Source organism: Gobius niger, assembly GCF_951799975.1.
Source record: "Gobius niger genome assembly, chromosome: 7".
Classification (NCBI taxonomy): Eukaryota; Metazoa; Chordata; class Actinopteri; order Gobiiformes; family Gobiidae; genus Gobius; species Gobius niger.
In genome coordinates, this window is record NC_136858.1 from 33,637,675 (window position 1) to 33,659,282 (window position 21,608).

The 21,608-nt window shown below is 40.5% G+C and overlaps 1 protein-coding gene across 2 annotated transcripts in view; it reads left to right on the forward strand.

Annotated features, from left to right (window-relative positions):
* Positions 1 to 21,608, forward strand: part of inpp5a (inositol polyphosphate-5-phosphatase A) — a 350,565-nt gene that overhangs the window by 318,968 nt on the left and 9,989 nt on the right. For both annotated transcript variants that reach the window (XM_079560596.1, XM_079560595.1), the window contains exon 13: positions 17,433 to 17,544. In XM_079560596.1, coding sequence (XP_079416722.1) covers positions 17,433 to 17,544 — 112 coding nt within the window. The remainder of the gene's footprint in view (positions 1 to 17,432; positions 17,545 to 21,608) is intronic.

The following is a 21,608-nucleotide window of genomic DNA, read 5'->3' on the forward strand; positions in this document are numbered from 1 at the left end:
TCCGACCAGTCCCTATAACAAAACAGAATGAATATTTTCCCTACATAATTTGCCATCACTATTTGCACTGCACTAACACATCAAAGTCTGTTTCAAACCGTGGGTCACGACTTTAGACTCCTCTCTCGCTGTTCCCATTATATATGAACGAACAGGATAATCTTTCATCACAGTCAGGATCGCGTCTTCATTCATGCCAAAGTGAAGTCCATTACACAGGGTGATCTTTAGAAAGCCCTCTGCATGTTGACGGGACAGTCCTGTCGTAAAAGCGCCTTCGCCTGCGGTTCGTGTCTGTGTGCACTTGTCCGCTGCAGACCTATAGGACGTTATAGCAGACGCTGGTCCAAAGGTCAGGAGGGTAGACAAACCTGTAAACACCAGCTCTCAAACACACTCAAACACACTCTCATCACCTTTGGCACCACTCAGCAAATTTTCCAGCCTCATTCAGCCTGGAAAAAGACGTCATACTACTTTACACACTTCAGGCCCTGCGGAGACTTGACTGTTGAGACATTTGCAGAGGACGTCGTTATGTAAATAATTTAAACAAAATGGACGTGTTGGTTCTTCACTTTTCATTTTTGCTGTAATAATGCATTTAACCTCTTACCACCCGCCTAAACCAAATGCATTCTGTCCTCTTTTAACTGTGTAACACCTCATTTGAAAGCTAAGACCCACAAAACTGATCTTTTTCCTTGCGTTGTTGCTGTGTTGTGTCATCTTTTGTATGTGTTTTTTCTTTTTTCTTTTTTTTTTTGTCACATTTTTGTTGAGTTTTTGTGACATTTTGATTTTTTTTGTCACATTTTTGTTGAATTTTTGTCACATTTTTGTCACTCTTTGGTGGAATTTTTGTCAAATTTTTGTTGAGTTTTTGTGACATTTTTGTTGAATTTTTGTTATTTTTTTGTTGAGTTTTGTCACATTTTTTTGAGTTTTTTGTCACATTTTTTTTGAGTTTTTTGTCACATTTTTGTTGAATTTTTGTCACTTTTTGGTTGAGTTTTTTGTCACTTTTTGTTGAATTTTTGTCACATTTTTGTTGAATTTTTGTCACTTTTTGGTTGAGTTTTTTGTCACTTTTTGTTGAATTTTTGTCATTTTTTTGGTTGAATATTTGTCACTTTTTTGTTGAATTTTTGTCACATTTTTGTTGAGTTTTTGTCACATTTTTGTTGAATTTTTGTCATATTTTTGTTGAATTTTTGTCATTTTTTTGGTTGAATATTTGTCACTTTTTTGTTGAATTTTTGTCACTCTGGTTGAATTTTTCTCACATTTTTGTTGAGTTTTTGTCACTTTTTGGTTGAGTTTTTTGTCACTTTTTGTTGAATTTTTGTCATTTTTTTGGTTGAATTTTTGTCACTTTTTTGTTGAATTTTTGTCACATTTTTGTTGAATTTTTGTCACATTTTTGTTGAATTTTTGTCATATTTTTGTTGAGTTTTTGTGACATTTTTGTTGAACTTTTGTCACTTTTTGGTTGAGTTTTTTGTCACTTTTTGTTGACTTTTTGTCACATTTTTGTTGAATTTTTGTCATATTTTTGTTAAATTTTTGTCACTCTTTGGTTGAATTTTTCTCACATTTTTGTTGCGTTTACATCCTTGCTTCCTTCTTATTTTTTGTGGCTATTTTGGTGTTTTTTCCCAAGAAGCTTTTTGATTAGGGTAAAGCCAAACTGGAGAAAATGGGATCCGTTCAGGTGGGAGTTAAGAGGTTAAAGGAACAGGCCCACCATTTTCCCATCCTGAGATATGTTCTTACCTGAGCTTAGACGAGTGGATGCGTACCTGTCCGGTCTTTGTGCGTGCGCTCAATCACATCAATTTGTCTCTTTCGACCCGGTTTAGTCCTGATTTGATCTTGATCTTGGTCTGGTGGTGTGTGGAAGGTGTAATTGGACGGCACTCCCTCTCACAGACGCCATTGTTGAGGAGCCTGTAAAGTATTGAGTGAATGAGTCGTGTGGAAAATGCCTGGAGTCGGTCTTGAGCTCATAGGAAGTGTCCACAGATGGCGGCTGTATCTGCTGCATTAGTGAGTGCAGCTCTCACACAGGGGAACAGCGACGGGACAGTGAGGGGACAGTGAGGTCACCCGTGAAGACGCTATGGGCTCATTCATATGAAGGAGGACCACTGTTCTCTGCACCAAGTACCAACCATCCAAGTACAGCATGTGACTAAATCTGGACACAATGAAGACCCTTTAACACGACGCTTGGTTAATGACACTAACCAGGCTTTTATGTACTCATATTTAGAAAGGGTTTATTAGATCTATGATGAAAGCAAATGAGGTTATCATTGATTTCATATTCATACTTTAGTTTGCTTGAATCTGCTTTTGGTTTACCGTAAATGCTCTAATACTGGCCTGTATTCCAAAACAGGCCGGGGCTTTTATTAGAAACTATAGTGGTAGAAATAATCCCCATGTTAGGAATTTGTGTCATACTGGTGTAAATGAAAACTCACGTGCAGGAAGTAAACAAACGGGAACCCGGGCGATGGGGACGCAGCGGAGGAGCTGATCCGAGCGTAACTTTGACACAGATTTGGCCACTTTTCAAACCTCCTGTGACTATGTTTGGAAACAGGACAAGCAACAAATGTTGTGTGACCCTCCAGGGTTTTAATAAAGTCACCATCGCGTCTTCAAAGCACGTCCAGCTGCTCCGTGTGCAGGTCAGTCCCACGCCTCAAAATAACTCCTCCCATCAGCGCAAGCGTCTCGTCTTCTCTCGGGTCAGTCTCATGATCGATCACAAACACAAACGCTCCGTCTAAACTCGCCTTTTACACAAGATAACAACAAATAATCCGGTCCGGTAAAAACGAAACAGAAACCTGCAGTGACATTGATGTCAATGCTCCGCTAACAGCAACGAAACACTTCCTGTTGTCCCGACAAAATAAAAGGCGTCAATGTTCCAGCCGCTGGGAGAGGGTTTGCAATTAATAAATTAACCTAATATTTTAGGTGCAAATGGACACAAATCTCGTTTTTCTTTGTTTTCCTGGTCGTCTGTTTTGCTCAAATAGAAATAAAGGCCTGTCTCTAATTGTGGCCTGGTTCCAATAAAGACCTGGTCCTAGATGCCCTTGAGTAAATAAAGGCCCCGGCCTATATTAGAGCATTTACGGTATTCGCAGACACAGGGAGAACATGCAAACTCCACAGAAAGGCCCCGTCCAGGTGGGAATCAAACCCGGGATGTTCTAGCAGAGAAGTGAGAGCGCTAACGGCTGTACGACCGTGCTGTGTGAACTCGCAAATACCTCGAGAATTCAGAGTGGCAGGCAATGTAAAACCTGCGGCTCTTGTATAGTAAAACATTTTCTAGGTTGTAGATTGTCTGAAAAAGGTGTCTGGTGAACTGTGTACTACACTTTGGTTTTCAGTCGTGGACAATGTGGCGCCATAAAACTTAATGAAGCTCTTCATTGACCGTTAGCATTTGCAGCCACAGCTGCTCACGTCACAAATCCTCACCCTTTTCATCCTTGGAAAATAAACAAGTCAACCTTTATGTCGTAGGTCAATGATATAGCCATTCATAAATTAATCAGGTCGGATATAGATCTGTGGAGCACTGGCTTGTACTCAGTGCATCACTTCACATCCTCATCCTTGTTACTTCTATTGAATTGGCTCATTTCTCTGTAGATTTTACATCATTACACCATTGTTTATATGACACCATGATCTGGGTACTAAAAAACAGATTTACATTTATATTTACTTGACAACAGTGTAAGTTGTCTGGCAAGCTTCCAACCACACTCTTGTTTTGATTTAGCTGACTGACCTCATGTAAGTGCCATCTTTATTTCTTAGTCCATTAGTGATACAGTCTCTCCTGCAGCCCCTGCTCTTCTTCCTATTGTTTGTCTTTAAGTATTGTCTTTATACGTATACATCCACTGCTATGTCCAGCCCTGAACAGCTCCATTGTCTCCTCAGCATTACTCCATCCATCACTGGGACTGCTGCCTGTGAAATGATGAGAGCCCATTGTGCTCATAATAACTGGAGAGGCTGCTGTAGCCTCTGTGTCCAAGCCCTCTCCACTCATGGGCATCATCTGTGGACAGCGGGGCCTCATTTAGACAAAGACGAGGTTGCATTTTATCAATCTCACATCACTTTTTTTTTAGCTGAAACCATGGTTATATCGCTGTTCCCTTGTCATAGACAGAGTTTTGAGTAATCCTGATTAAGATTTGCAGTTTCTTCTGGTGTCGGTGCTTCGTTCTGTACTTCCTGGATACAAGTGTGTCATTGCAAGAACCTAAAACTATCCTGCAGTCCAACATTATATACAGCAGGGGTAGGCAACGTCAGGCCCAAAACCTCTGGCCCCCAAGATGAATTTGATAAATAGTATCACAAATAAGAGATCAAATAGCTGCTAAAGTCAGGGAGAGTGGGGGAAGATGCTTTGGTGGTTATTGTGTAAAAACTGTACCATATAAATACAAAGTGTTACTATGTATATATAGTCCATTTTGGGATTCAAAAATCGCCTGGACCGCCTGAACTGAGCACGTTTTGTACAGTTTGGCTTTACCCAGATCTAAAAGCTTTTTGAAAAAAAAAAGCATCAAAATGGTGTCGAAAATGTGGAGGAAAAAAAACATGACGACAAAGAAAAAGTGACAAAAAATGCAAACAAAGTAAGTAAAACATGCCAGAAAGCAACAACGACAAAATGACAAAAGGACGAGAAAAAAGTGACAGGAAACCAGGACAAAAAAACCTACAAAAAAACGGTGCAACAGAAAAGTTCCAATCTCTTTCGTAGGCCTTAGCTCTGAGGGGGGTAAGAGGTTAAAAAAAAAACATCTATAATGTAAAACATTGGCTTTTGCATAAAATGGTTCTTTGGGCTTCAATGGTCAGGTTCGGCCCTTGGTGATTTGACGATGATGAAAATCGGCCCTCCAGGACACAAACTTGCCTACCCCGATATACAGGTTCTAGGCCGTTCTGCTCAAAGTGTTTAAATCACGCTGCGCTGAAGCGGTAAACCAAGCTGTAAATCGAAACAGAAACTTGTCAATGCTCAGGTTCCGAAAATAAGGTTTTCAAGTAGGGATGCACCGATCAACGCCGATTTTGGAAGAAATACGATATCAGGTATTGGCTATAAATATCCAATACTGATCTGATACTAGTTTTGGCTCTCAACGCCTTAAAAACATGGGCCTGCTTGTAGGCACTATATCATTGTAAAGCTAAGAACCTGGAGAGTTCAATCGCTGAGTTAGTTTTAACATCTTAACTCCCACCTGAACGGATCCCATTTTCTCTAGTTTGGCTTTACCCTAATCAAGAAGCTTCTTGGGGAAAAAAGCACCAAAACAGCCACAAAAAATGAGAAGAAAACAAGGATGTAAACGCAACAAAAAAGTGACAAAAATTCAACAAAAACGTGACAAAATTCAACAAAAATGTGACAAAATTCAACAAAAATGTGACAAAAACTCAACCAAAAAATAACAAAAATTCAACAAAAATGCAAAAAAAAATGTGACAATAATTCAACAAAAAAATTACAAAAATTCAACAAAAATGTGACAAAAACTCAACCATAAAGTGCCAAAATTCAACAAAAATGTGACCAAAATTGAAAAAAAACAACATAAAAAAGGTGACACAACACAGCAACAACGTGAGGAAAAAGATCAGTTTTGTGGGTCTTAGCTTTCAAATGAGGTGCTACACAGGCCTATATAATAGCCAAAGAGGACAGAATGCATTTGGTTTAGGCGGGTGGTAAGAGGTTAACCTTCACAAATGTATTTTTGATCGCCGCGCAAAATTCTGCGGTTAGCAATAGCATGCGAAAGCTAGCGGGAGCATGCTAATGCTAACGAAAACTAATCAAGGCTGGGTCAGAAACTATGATAGAAGTACATAAAGAAGCCTAGTAAAATAAAATAACCACTGCTGAAGCCAAGTGTTTGTATTTTAGTTTAAGAAATAACTGATCCAACATATATGTGATGGTCAGATCATGGTCAGATCATTAATGTGAGTTGTTTGTATTAATGTAGCGTAGAAAAGTCACCCTTGTTAAATGTTTATCCAAGAGTTTTTCAATAGACTTCATTGATAATTGATCTGCGACATGACCATAAAATATTACTTTATTGATCTTAAAATGGAGAAAAATCAATAGAGAAAGAGACTTTTAAGAAAGTCTCTTGGTATCGGTAAATATCGGATATCGGCAGATTCTCAAACCCCGGTATCGGTGTTGTTAGCAAAAAAGCTGGATCGGTGCATTTGTTTTCAAGACTACTGCGTATATAATTTATTGGCAATATAGATCATCAAGATTGTTTTCTTGCGAGTATTAGAATAGAAATCTCGTTGGTTTAGTTTTCCTCCATTTTGTAGCGTTTTGTAGCACCTCTGCATTTTTTCAGTCCCTGAGCTGGACCCAGAGGGCGCTCTAACCTCTCTACTAGACACTGACCCGCACAGTGTTTACTCAGAATGCGTCATCTCCAAACAGTCACTGCTGACGCGCCCGAATGCAAATTCATAAGCCCTATTTATGATTGAAATGTCCACTTTTGTGCTCAAGTAAATAAACCAATAAATCGGCATATTGTTGACACAAATATGAGTTTTGCATAGAAAACTTGAGGCTTCGAATGAGCTGAATGCCAAAACGTGCCTCTGCTGACGACATTTCCCTTTGTTTGAACTGTTTGGGGCCAAAGCTGTGCCCTGAGCCTCCCAGATTTACAGGCTGGAGCAAACATTCGCGTTATTGATGCCGTTTGGCTCTTCCGTGTGGATACATGTACAAGGCTGTTGTGTTTTACAAGCCTCCCCTGACAACTCCGGACAAACACAGAAGAAGAACAGAACAATGGGAAATGAGCTGCACAATTTGTCAAAACACAGAGGGCCAGATCTTGTGGTTCATGGCGCAGGCTGTAGAGCAGACGACTGCGCAGACGGGTGGCGCTCCTTGCAATCTTCAGTGTCAAACCTGGTGCAAAAAGTGGGCAGGACAGGAGGGGGGGGGCAGACTCGCATTGTGATGTTGTGGTGCCGCCCCCTCCCCATGCTTTCCACAGAGCTGCGGAAGGCGGTGGTTTGCGAGGGGGGCCACGCCGCTGGACATCGTTTGAATGCGCAAAGTTACGAAATGTACAGGATTTAATTGATCAGAAACTGTCATATCGGCTGTGGAGGAGTTGCAGAGTTATGCTGCAGTTGCAAGAAAACTGTAGCATATTGGAACATTTGCGCTACAGCTGCAGGATTCCTGGAGCGGCTGAATTGAAAAAAATAAATAAAAAAATTGCTATGAGCCCTGTAAAATGCGCTTCTTTCTTTTGGACTGAGCTGTGGCTACACAAGGAGCATCATCAGGAGGTACAAACTGACGCACGAAGGAAATGTCTCCTTAAAACTCAGATCAGACCTGGTGTTGTGGCACTTCAGGCACGTGTGGTTTATTTATGGAAAACTGTTGTTGTTTTTGGTGTTAGGGGTGTGCGCGTTCATCTACTGTATCAAAGTAGGCTCGTGTGTAACCTACACTCAAACAGACTTTTCAAGGGAATTTCACTTTTGTTGTCAATTTGACGTCGATTCTAAGGAAGAAGACAAGGCAAGGGATGTAAAGAGGAACATAATGTGAAGGTTGCCATAATGCTGCTTGTAATAAACCACGCCTCAGTCGGCCTCTCTTTCTTAAATAACGGCCTCTCCTAGAGGCGCAGCCTTAAGCGCAAAACCTGCGCCAGTCACAAGATCTGGCCCATAGTTAGTTTGACGTGTTTGGAAGTCAAAAATAAGGCTGCTGGATATTATTGCAGGCTACAATAATATCCCAGATAGTTACTGCATCCTTATGAAACATTTGTACTTGAAAAGCTACTGTGTGTGGGTGGCCCTTCCCTTTCTGGTCAGCCTCATGCATCATATTGCACTCTTGACCTGGCGTGCTGATAGCTTCTTATCAGCGCTTCCTGCCCCGCCCACAGCGTAAGCAGCGGTTTATATGGCCCTCATTAAAAACAAAGCAGTAGAAAGGCCCGCCGCGGGTTATTAACACCGCCACTGTCTGTCGCTGCGTAAAAAAAAAACAGGTGATTCAGATTCTGTCGGAGAATGTGCGACGAGGAAGTCTGCGCCGGCCGCCCACGCTACAAGTGGCTTTGCGGTGAAGTAACAGTCGGGTGATGTTTCTTAAGGCAATATTGTGATCCACTTCTCCTGGATTGACACTGGGGCAAAGTCTACAGCTTGTGACATCACACCACACACAAGGGGAAAAGAATATTTGAGGAAGCCGAAACTAGACTCAAACTGGGACGCGATTTCCGCAAATATTTCTGTGTCGTGTTCCAGGTTTAGTTTAAATTGATGTTTGTGTTTGCAATACACTTCTGTTGTCCTGGTTTTGAATTCGCCATAGGGGAGTCTTAAGTTAGATGAAGTTTAGTCCTGATTTAGACCTTTCTGAAACCCTTTGAAACCCTTTTATACATCCTTTTATACATGTGATGGTTTGTTTTTGTATAGAAATGACAATCATATAACAGGGAAAGCTGTTGCTGTAGAGGCAGTTCTTTTAAACTTGATGGTTGCTGGTTCGAGTCTCGGTCTCACCTGTTCACACGGCTGTTGTGTCCACGGGCATCGCACTTAAGAAGTTTGTTTTCGAACTATTTTGTACACATTTAAACCTGGTTTCTACTGGTCTGGTTTGTTAAGTCTTAGTATGTCACGAGATAAAGACTTGTTTTCATTCATGTTCCGGCCACATTTTATTCAGATCTCATGGCGACACGATACAAGAAAAAAAGTGATATTCAGTAACTATTTTATTTATTATTTTAATTATAATATAATTAAAATATATTATATTTAATTGATATATGTTTTCATCAGAATGTGCCAAACAGGCCTTCAAAAAAACATCATAAAACGGCAAAATCTTGACTAAATTACAAAATCATGGCTCAAACTGAGCTGTTGTTTTGCAGGCTTCTGGCGAAACATGTAAATCTCAGTGTCAGATTTTTGCACTATTCACCTTATTCCGCCTCGCCCACTTTTGCCACTTTTTGCGTTGTCTCGGTACCTCATTTTCCTGACACGAGCCAGACTGAATGATCCTCCATGTTAAGAGATACATGGGGATACAGTCTGAAATCGTGAGCTTTGAATCTCGCTGACTCTGGCAAAACCAAGACGAGCCAATCATAGCACGGGAGGCGGGAGTTAACGGTTCGTCATCTTCTGCGCTAGGATTTCCATCAACCAGTGCTCCTCCAGGCCAAAACCAAAACAGTGAAGATGGCGGCCGCGACACAACGATCTTTTACCAGTGCCCTTTTCCTCTGTTTTAACCCCTTAACTCCCACCTGAACTGAGCACATTTTCTCCATTTTGGCTTTACCCCAGTCCAAAAGCTTCTGGGAAAAAGGTGTGAAAATAGCAACAATACTGAGACGAAAACAATGATGGAAATGTGACAAAAAAAAGTGAGAAAACATTGATGAAAAAGTGGCAAAAATGTCACAAGAAATTGAAAAAAAAATTGACAAAAAATGACAAAAATGTGACAAAAAATGACCAAATTTTTTTACAAAAATGTGACAAAAAATGACAAACATTAGATTAAAAATTGACGGAATTTTTTTTTTAAAAATGTGTCAAAAAAATAACAAAAATGTGACAAAAAAATGTGATAAAGATTTGACAAAAAATTACAAAAAAAATACCAAAAAAAAGACAAAAATGTGATAAAAAATTGACGAAAAAATGTCAAAAATGTGACAAAAAATGACCCAAAAAAATGACAAGAAAGTTACAAAAATGAGTGAATGACCCAACGAAAAATGATGGGAAATGACGAGAGGAAAAAGATCCTCTCGGTTCAGGCGGGAGTTAAGAGGTTAAAATGAGCTGGAGATCTCCTTAAAGCCACAGCAAGAAGCTGCTCTGAGGGCTTTCACCGGAACATGTATTCGACTGCACGTGTGGACTACAAACAATCATGGTGTTGGACATAAACATAAAGCGTAGATCGCTTTGTGTTTGATTGGTCGTCTCTCATTCAAACTGCGATCGTTAGCCCCGCCTCCATTTGAAATTTGCGTCTTATTACCACGATTCCAGACTGTCTTTATTATGCATTTATAAATACATAAATAAAGTCAGTCTGGCTTTTATGTTGCAGCACTAATCAGGCCAGACATCATGCAGAGAGGCTCATTATGTGTTTCGAGCATAACCATGGCTACAGCGAACGCAAATAAGAATAAACATATGTCAACAGTAATAAAATTTCATAAATAACAATAAATCGAATGAATAACGCCATAAACGCAACTGTCTGCTGCCCGTACAATCCATCTGCCTGTGTGCCTCAGGGGGGCCGGTCCTTTCAGTTGTTGGCCTTATCAGCTGTAGACATTAATTAGCGTTATTACTCTTATTACTGTCATCCTGGCCCTGATACGGTCCGCAGCCTGTGGCCCACACGCCCTCCGCCGCGTGTTTGCCTCCTGTGATAAGTTTGTCTAAAGCTAATCGCGCACATTAATCACTATAGCCCCGACGCGCCGCTCACACTGTTGACTGTGGCATTATAGTAAGTCCCCGTTATCTCAATCGCAGCCAATGGAGGGTGAGGAAACACACACACACAGAAAGGGAACAACGTGCGCCTCTCTATGACCCTTTTAATGGCCAATCCAGGCTGTTTTTAATCGCGTCGGAAGTGTCTCGAGTGGGTTATCGAGGAAGTTTGTTATCAGTTCATTATCGAGGGGTCAAACTTGATTTCTTTTTCTCTCGAATTGCAACTGATTGGAGCATTGCTGATCGTTAGCTGCGTAGAAATGGTTTGTTGCTTTGAGGAAAATGAGACGCAATGAGAGGTTAATGCTCTTTCTTTATCAGTTTCCCATTAATAATCCTCTCTGTTCCCAAGGTTCGCACATCCTTTGGTCAATTCTCATTCTAATTTTAACGACTGGAATCATTTACAGCAAAGTCTGAAAGTCACTTCATTTGTGTCGATTTGTTTCTTTCAAAAACTCAATTTCTACAATATTCCGGGATCAGTGCACATGTTTTTCATCTCAAAACTGAGAAACTGGAAACGTGACAAAAAAGTGAGAAAACATTGACAAAAAAATTGATAAAAAATTGACGAAATGTTACAAAAAAAAATACAAAAATGTAATAAAAATTTGACAAAAAAATTTACAAAAATTTGACAAAAAAGGACAAAAATGTGATAAAAAAATGACGAAAAAATGACAAAAAAATTACAAAAAAGTTACAAAAATGAGTTGAATACCCAACAATAAAATTATGGAAAAAAAAATTGATGACGTGTGGAAAAAGATCCTCTCGGTTCAGGCGGGAGTTAAGAGGTTAAAACTAATTGCGCAATTAAGGATTAATGTCAAGAATTTACTTTTGATTTATCTTTACTTTTGTTCAGATATTTAGAAAAACATGTGAATTGTGTTTTGGAGACAGTTCATTGCGTAGCTCATTGTGCCAAACCTGATTTTCTTCATTACTTTAACACCCAAACGGCCTCTTGTGTCAGTCAATAAAGCCGTAAGTGCAGCTGATGGGATCTTTGTGGAGCGTTTAGTGCCGCGGTCCATCCGTCAGGAAGCCGCAGCAGAGAGGCCACCCTGAAGCCCAAATCCCCCTTTGAAGACCTGCCTGTTTCAGCCTCTTTCAGCCTGATCACTGCTCATCCCCGGAGCTTGTGCTGCCTCTGTCTCATCCCATTCTCTCACCCCTCTTTTATCCCCGGATCACTCCCTTTAGCCCAGTGATTAGCATACCAAAACAACCATGCATTTCCCCCATGGTTTAAAGGCTATTAATGCTAATTGGAGGCAGGGCACTGCTCTCAGTAGTCCACAGCAGGTCAGTTTGTTCACCTGGTGGGGGGCTTTGAGAGGGGGGCGCACTTTTGCCCCGTTTCTAACCATCGGGGCTCCGTGGGAATTTCTCTAAACCAAGTAAGAAGATGCCGACAGAGTTTTGTTTGACTGCAACCATAACAAGTGGTTCTTTCTCTCTTCCTTCGGGAAACTTGATTCTATTGAAGCATTTAAATAGTCCTTCAATATTGGTATTTTCAGTCTTTTTTCAAAATTTCTTGTAGATGATCGATTGCTGTACTATATGCTTTGCAAAAAGGAATCATGTAGCCGATGCTTGAGTTTGGGCCGACAATGAGAGCTTTGGCCTTTTGATCAGAAATAAAAATAAGAGCGAACTTACTCATCACAATGTTTACCTTGGAAACATAAACAGGGTTTCCAGAGGGCATTAAAAAGGCATTACAAGTTATCAAATTAATTATGTCAAAATTAAGGCCTTAAAGCAGGGGTGTCTAAAGTGCGGCCCGGGGGCCAAATGCGGCCCTCAGACCAATATTTGGTGGCCCTCTGCCTTTTTGCTGAATCGGGACACATCATCAGAGATAGTCCTTTTTATTTGAAATGTAATAATTCCACACAATTCTAACCTAACAACTAACCTTTTACTGTGAGACAGAGCTGGCATGAAGGTTTTGAGCAGAAATAAAGGTGTGGGGCGCAATTTAAACCTCTGTTAGTCAAAGGTTTTGCGGCACTAACCACCGATCTATGGCCCTATCTATGGTGTACGCTTCAGTATGCGGCCCCACAGGAAAACAGTTTGGACACACCTGCCTTAAAGGAACTACAAAATGCAGTTTTGTTGTTATTTTTAAACTTTGTATACAAAATGTTAAAAATAAATATTTTCCTCCCCCTACATGTTCCAGCAATGTCCTAAGGCTGGGGTAGGCAACGTCAGGCCCAAATCTGGCCCTCCAGGACAGAACCTCTGGCCCCTAAGATGATATTGAGAAGTATTATTATGCAAAGAAGAGTTTAAATACCTGTTAAAGTACTCTAAAATGTGAGAAATTGGGTCAGTATTTTTTAAATGTCCTGTTAGAACACCCCATTTGGTCATATGTAATGTACAACAGTGATTGTCAACCCAAAAGTGAGGGTGATGGTGAGTCCCGAAGCCAATACCTGTAGCCAATACTTACTTACTCTGACGTTTTTTACATCATAGTGTCAAACAGGAAGTGCCCGACGTTAGTAATGTAATGCCTTACGGTCTGATATTAATTTATAAAACAGCATTTTCATTATTTCTGTTGTAAGAAAGAAACAAAGGAAAAAATAATAAAAGTAGGCTGCCCCTGCGGCCAAAACAAACGCACCCCCTGAGCGTCTTAACAGATGTCATGATTGCACTGCAAGCTGTGAAGAAGGAGCTCTTTCTAACCTACTCTGGACACACCTGTTCTTTTTTTTTTTACCTAACGATATTGTCGAGGTTGAAAAAAAAGCGTGTTTGGCTACAAGGACTTTATTCTGTCCCGAAGCCAATACCTGTTGGCATTTGCAGAAAAAAAGTTCTTCACTTTAGGCCGCAATGGTGAGGTTCCGTCCTTTGTGTTTTGGCAATGATAAAAATCGGCCCTCCACGACACAAACTTGCCCATCCCTGGCCTAAGGTGTAGAATGAGTCCACAACCGCCTCTAAAATCCTGCACTGTCACTCAAAAAGTTGTCCGAAGTGCCGTCATGCATGAGCTTAATAAAGAAGCTGCAGTTACGCGTAAGACCTGAGGTGGCAGTAGTGAGTATAAAATGTCCAAGTTGCATCTAGTCCCTTTAAACATACATTTAATTTTTTTTTTTTTCCTTAGAGACAGAACCCACTCAATGGCAATGCTCGACTTATATTATGGTGTGCATTCATCAAAAACTATGATTTTAGACGAATCCAGCTGCAATTTTGGCTGAAAGTTCATTGTTCTTTTCAATAAGCTCAACATGTCTGATAAAAGTTCGAGAGCCACCAGTTTAATCCATTCTGATTTTTCTTGGAATTATGGTCCACATGAGCAAATCTTTCTGCATCTAAAACCCCGTCATTAACCTCTTAACTCCCGCCTGAACCGAGAGCATTTTCTCCAGTTCAGCTTTACCCGAATCCTGTAGGCCAGTGTAACACCTCAAGCTAAGATCTACAAAACTCAAATAAATGGATCTTTTTCCTCCCGTCATCAGATTTTTTTTCCATCCTTTTTTTGGGGGGAGTATTCAACTCATTTTTTCAACTCACTTTTTTGTAATTTTTTTGTAATTTTTTTGTAATTTTTTTGTAATTTTTTTGTAATTGTTTTGTAATTTTTTTGTAATTTTTTTTGTAATTTTTTGTCAATTTTTTTTTTTTTTTTTTTTTGGTTTTTTTGTCATTTTTTTTGTCATTTTTTTTTTTTTTTTGTCACATTTTTGTCACATTTTTTTTTTTTTTTTGTCACTTTTTTGTAATTTTTTTGTCACATTTTTTGTCATTTTTTGTTCTTTTTTTGTAATTTTTTGTCACATTTTTTGTCTTTTTTTTTTTTTTTTTGTCACATTTTTGTCACATTTTTTTTTTTTTTTTGTCACTTTTTTGTAATTTTTTTGTCACATTTTTTGTCATTTTTTGTTCTTTTTTTGTAATTTTTTGTCACATTTTTTGTCTTTTTTTGTCACATTTTTGTCACATTTTTGTCATTTTTTTGGTCACTTTTTTGTCACATCTTCATCATTGTTTTCACCTCAGTTCTGTCGCTATTTTCCACACCTTTTTTTCCAGAAGCTTTTGGACTGGGGCAAAGCCAAACTGGAGAAAATGTGCTCGGTTCAGGCGGGAGTTAAGGGGTTAAAGAACATTGCAAATAAAACGGCCATTAACAGATTTCCCACCGTCTCCAGCTCTCCTCCTCCTGCTCCTCCTGATGAATTATAATCCCTGCGCGTCTTTATTTCCTCATTAGCTCCTCTCGGCCGTACCAGCGCCGCCGCCTGTTCCACTACGGTTAGCATCGGCCGCACTCAGGGAGGAAATTGGATTGGTTTTACAGTGTGTAAGCCTGATGTTACGTTCCCAGACAAACAAATTGGATTGTTTCTTTACCGTTTGGCCAAATTGAATTCTCAACAATGTAAATCTCTATCCGCCGCATGCCTCAGTGGGTAATTTTTGCAGAACGGTTCCCTGGTGTTTCCGGATAGGCTCTTTGCCGGTGGATAATGCATTATTAATCGCGCATAGGCAAGATTTTGGGCTAATTTAGACGGGTGGTGTCGCTGATATAAGCTGTTGTGTCGTTTTTCTACTGGTTTCGCCTTATTTTCTGTCGTTGAATAAAGATTGTGTCGATGATGAAGATGAGGATGAATATGTTTGAGCCGAAAACGCTTTTTATTATTTGGTACAATATGCTTTTAACCTCTTAACTCCCGCCTGAACCGAGAGATCTTTTTCCTCACATCATCAGATTTTTTTTTCCACCATTTTTTTGTAACTTTTTTGTCATTTTTTTGGTCATTTTTTCATCAAATTTTTATCACATTTTTGTCACATTTTTGTGACACCCCTGTTTTTTGGCTTAATTCACACAGTTCTAATTAAAGCAGTACTAAGTAAGTCTTGCCCCTAGAGGCCATAAGCGCAACTGCAGGTGTCGTAGCAAATTGAGATTTTTTAACTTATTAATTGTCTTGAAAAGTAAATACTACGTTGACAGAAAAGGCGAAGGGAGAGAGGGATATTGTGCATCCAATTATACAATGGAATTTTTTTTTTTTCACTCAAACTTGGCTGTAAATACAGTTTAAAGTGACGTTAGCCCGCAGTTAGCTTTGCCCGGTAGCCTGTTAGCTTCTTCTTCATGATTCTATTATTTTTATTTTATTTATGGTTTATTTGGTAGGGACAGTGCAAGTTAATGAACAAGCCACACCGGATTGTAGCCTTAGGCTAATTTTCATCTGTCGTCCCCCATGCGCACTCTCAAACACACTCTCATACATCCTGGCCTATTGTACATGTTTTTAGTGGTAGGGGAAACCGGAGTACCCGGAGGAAACCTACGCAGACACGGGGAGAACATGCAAACTCCACACAGAAAGGCCCCGTCCTTGGTGGGAATCAAACCCGGACCTTCTAGCTGTGAAGCACAAGCGCTAACCGCTGTGCTACCGTGCCGTATTAGTGTGTATTGGTGACTCCGGTCCGGCGGCAGTCATGTTGCAAACATGGTTTTCTGGCCAGTGACACCAGGGGGGAGGTGAAAGACCCTCCAATCATCCCATAAACACTTGTACTACCCCCACAGGGACTACGGAAAGGATTTATTAAGGTAAACACGTTACTTAGTACTGCTTTAATTCTCCTGAATCCTGCTGAGTTGTGACGTTCTTTACATCATAGTGTCAAAAAGGAAGTGAGCGTCTGAACAGATGTCATGTTTGCACTGCAAGCTGTGAAGAAGGAGCTCTTTCTAACCTACTCTGGACACGCCTGTTTGGCTACAAGGTCGTTATTCAACCTTCCTAAAGAGGCCACTCGCCAGAAGTTGTTTTTTCTCTCTGGGATTCAGCGACTATCACCAAAATAGTGTTTTTCTGTGACTGTCTCTGGATGGATGCTTGGTGAACAGAATCAAAGTGGATTAACTTTTATAATTTAAAATTTAGCAGAAATACAGTGGGTGGAAAAAGTATGTTTACATGTTACGGCCAATAAAAATATGATATAAATATAATAAACAAATGCTTAATGTGTGTGTGGTTATCATAGTGTGGCTAACAAGACTTTGGAGGCGCTTTCAGTTCTTTGCCATTGTCACTAATCTGAGAAGTGAGTTGTTGATCTTCACCGTGGATGTGTCAGATCGCCGCCGTGAGCCCAGACCCCATTACCCCTCAGCGTTTTCCGATCACTTTCACAGCCTGTGTACAGTTGGCAGGCAAATAGATCTGATTGAGCCATCTGAGTGCGCTGAATGAGAGATTACTCAGTTGGATGGTCGCTCTAATGGACCTGCTGTTTCAATAGAGATGGCAGTGATCTCCACGCATAGATTTTACTCATAAAGATGTCAATAGCGATTCTCCCCCGTCCTGTTCATCAGCTGTTAATGGCCTCTCTGTGCAGCCGTTCACTCTGCCGTTATTTTAGTTTGATTAGAAAATCTTTGTAAACTTGCTTTGCTATTGTAATTTGGTTTAACGGCGCTTGTGTGTTCTCGATACCCTTCGTAAAAATGGTAATTGCTGTGAGCAGCGCCGCAAAACGGATAATTCTACCTTAATTTCATGTAAATAATATGATAAAAACAAGATTGCATTTATTTCAGCGGATCTCTTTGACGTGGGATATTTGTTCTGCTTCCTGTTGCCGCCATGTGCGCGTGCAAAGCGTAGGATTTGTCGGGGTTTCAGTCAAGCGCCGAGATTGCTTCTGCCGTGTTTGCAATACATTTGGACTGAACCCGTGTTTGTCCTCTCTGATCCCCGCAGTTATCCGTACAGTGAAGACAGCAGCCAGGGCAAGGAGTACATGAACACCAGATGCCCCGCCTGGTGCGACCGAATCGTCATGTCTCCCTCTGCGAGAGACCTGGTTTTAAAGGTGAGTCCCGACCAAACTGTAGGATTAAAGACTGTAGATCAGTGATTGAGACGATTCCCTCTTAAAGGAACAGGCCACCGTTTTTACATACTGAGATATGTTCTTACCTTAGCTTTGACGAGTTCTTTAGGACCTGTCTGATCTTCACCCGTGCCTTCAGTCATGTAAACACAGCGCAGACGGCGTTAGCATTTAGCCTCTCCCCCTCTCCACTATAGCTCCAAAACTGGTCAAGATTGAAGCTACCAAGCTCTTCCACGTTTTCCCTATTTAAATATGGTTACGTGAAGTGTTCCACTACAAAGTATAATTACACAAAATTAAACAATGTGGATTTTCTAAGCGGATAAAAGGAGGGACTATATTGTAAGGCGTAATAATACCAGGAGTAATTTGGCATCTGCACAGTAAAGTGAAGATTACTGCGCGGATTTCGAACTACTCCTGGTATTAAAGAAAAAGAAGAAGAATTATCGTTTTAAGGAAGAAATGACATAAATCTACTTGAATTAAGAGATTAAATCTAAGGTTTGAGTTGATTTGGTCTGGTCTTGGATGACATAAAACCTCTAGTATTAGTTATTCTCTTAATTCAGATAATTGTGTGTCATTTCAAGTAAAAACAATTATTTGTCTGATTCCAAGTATGTATCTTGGATTAGTTCAAACCGACTCAAATTCAACAAAGAAGAACTTTAATTCAAGCATTTATCTCATGATGGTATTTTTTCCAGTGTTGTGCGTTACCTGGAGCTAATAATCGGCGGCTTCGGCCCTCGGGCTATTTACAATAAAGAAAGTCGGCCCCTCCGCCAAGAAAACTTGCCTACCCCTGCTCTACATTTATCAAGAAAAGAAACATTGCATTAGAAATCTGTAATCTCCTCTCAAATGTTCATGCTACGGAGCATCCTGAACATGTGCATGATGAACACAATCTGTTTTCTAAAATATAAATTCCAAATATACTCATAATTACAGTTACCTCTGCTTCAGTTTGAGAATATACTGCACTATTGTCGGTCATTGCCTACGATCACCTCACAGCTCTTTCCTTTCCACTGCTGCAGCGCCGTCTGTTGCTCGCAGATGGAGGATGACGTTCATTTGAATACTCGTTTGCCGAGTTAATCCTTTGGTCCATTTGAACAGTTTATACAGGCAGGCCCTTATAGAGTTATTGAGGGGCCCGTTTCTTCATTAAGCCCGGAGATCTGTCGAACCCCACTGTAATTCAAATCTCACTCAGCATTGTCAACTTCAGCCAATCTGCCGCCTCTCTCTTCTGCCTGTGCCAAGAGGCAGCACAGAATAACATCTGACACTGGATGGTTGTGCCTCAAAGCAGTCAGGCTTATTTTATGATTAGCAAAGGTTGCTTAGGTTGGCAGTTACTGTAGTTTATGGGAGACACATAATGCAAAATGGTCTTTTTTGAGGTTTTAATCATGTTATAACATTGAACCCTCTTCAAAAACATACCTGATGTAGGATGTTATGTCGTTAACGCTGTTTTTATTCATCTTGTTCACTTTGATTCTTCTTCTACTGCTGAAACTCTCCAACTTCCTGGATTCTGTTGCTTCATAAAGGGAACACAGAACTGTCCTCCGCATTAGCCCATAATCCATCACCTGAATCCATCCTAAACGGTTCTGCACTAATTATATGTTCATCACTGTGCCATACATTTACCTGCTTGCCGTTAGCTAAAAGTGATAGCTTTTTCTCCCGCTGGTTGCTGACATTGCTGCCTGCAGAGGGCATCTTTCACCTTACTGCTTTTCCTTATATAGACTTTAAATACATTTGAAAATGTAATTGTATATGTTGAGGTACCCAAGAACAGGTTTATTAGCCAAAATTCTGCAGGATACTTTAATAATCCACTTTAATGCTGTGAATTCAGTGAACCTAAATGACGATGTCGTAAATCCTGCAGCAGATTGACGACAGAAACACAGGGATAATTTGCCTCATCACCATTATAGCCGCTGCTGTTTGAGGTCATTTATTTTATAACACATGAAGTTAAGTTGCTCAATAAGACCGAGTTACACAGAGCCATTGAGGTGCAGATGTGGGGGGGGGCGGGAGGGGGGGCTGGGGGGGGGGGTCACACAGAGGCATATTGTGGACTAACGGCACCCAGCGGGAAGCCTCTCAGGAAGTTTGTCTTTCTTTTGTGCGGGACAAATGAGCAATTCCCTCCTCAGCTTTCTTCCCGGGGCCCAATACATTTCATTATAGCAGAAAACTACAGTGAAGGGCCAACTGCCATAAAGAAGCTGAGTTAGGCTATGGTAACTTGCGGTAAAATTTAGACTAAGGTTAAGTAGTAATTCAGAGTTCAGTTCGAGTAGGGGATTAGGTTATTTTTGAGTTGAAAGTGGTTCAAATCTCTTCCAAGCGGCCTAACGGGTCAGTGCTGGTAAATACTGGCCTGGTCAGAGGGTCAGGTCTGCAAAAGAAATCAACAGTTGCTAAACACACAACAATTTTTTCATATGTGTCTGAAGTAAATGCTTACAGGCCATTATTTGTATGTTTAAAGGAATAGGCCACCGTTTTTATATACCGGGATATGTTCTTACCTCACTTTAGCCGAGTTAATATGTACCCGTCTGGTCTTTGTCCGTGCGCTCTGTCACGCAAACGGAGCACATACGCAGCCTCTCCCACATGTCATATAGCTCCGAAAAAGCTCACGATAGAAGCTACCAAGCTCTTCCACGTGTTCCCTATTTAAATAAAGTTACGTGAAGTGTTTTCATGCGAAGTATATTTACACAGAAATGTAGCATGTCGATTTTATAAGCAAATAAAAAGGGGAACTATATTGTGAGGCGTAATGATACGAGGAGCAAAACGTCCGCGCAGTAACTCCTAAAGACTTCCCCCGCTCACTTCCGTCAATAACCTTTAGGAGTTACTGCGCGGACGTTGTGCTCCTGTATCATTACGCCTCACAATATAGTGCCCCTTTTTATTTGCTTATAAAATCGACATGTTACATTTCTGTGTAAATATACTTCGCATGAAAACACTTCACGTAACTTTATTTAAATAGGGAACACGCGGAAGAGCTTGGTAGCTTCTATCGTGAGCTTTTTTGGAGCTATGTGACATGTGGGAGAGGCTGCGTATGTGCACCGTTTGCGTGACAGAGCGCACGGACAAAGACCAGACGGGGATATATTAACTCGGCTAAAGTGAGGTAAGAACATATCTCAGTATGTAAAAACGGTGGCCTATTCCTTTAAATGTGTTCGTGGGGGCTGCAGTTTTGTACTAGGGCCCGGTCTGACACCAGCGTGAGCAGGGGAAGCTTCATGGAAAAAAAGGTTGGGTACCACTGAGCTAACAAAAGCTGCCTGACCAAAAAAAAGTACTCGCCACCTGGATGTAGCAAACTGTTGTGATCTGGAGTTGCTGCGGTTGGTCAGGTCTAGGTTCAGCAACACTAAATGCCCAAAGGATGAGATCAGCTGACGACCAGGTTATTCCAACAGTGGATTTCTTCTTCCCTGATGGCTTGGGCATATTCCAAGAGGACAATGTGAGGATTCAGACTTCATTCTCACACACGGATCGGCCACCACAGAGTCCAGATCTTAACCCCATTGAGAATCTTTGCGATGTGCTGCAGGCTTTGTGCAATGGTCACACTCTCCCATCATTGATACAAGATCTTGGTGGGAATAATGATATGGCAGAAGCTTATTGAAAGAATATCACAGCGAATGTGGGATGTGATCAAAGCTAAAGACGGTCAAATGAAATGTTAAAGCGTGTCTTAGGTCAGACAGTGTACGACAGTGTTTCCTGGGGGTACTCGAGGACCTAGCAGGGGGTACTTGGAACTATTTCAGATTGAAAAAAGGGGAACATGTAATAGGGCTGTGCAATTAATCGAAATTCAATTACAATTTCGATTATTACACTAAACGATTACAAAATTAGCATAATCGGAAAAAAAATATCATTATTTTTTATTTATTTATTTATTTATTTTTTATTACGTTTTTTCTTTTTTTCTTTTTCATGGCACTGGGATTATTTTC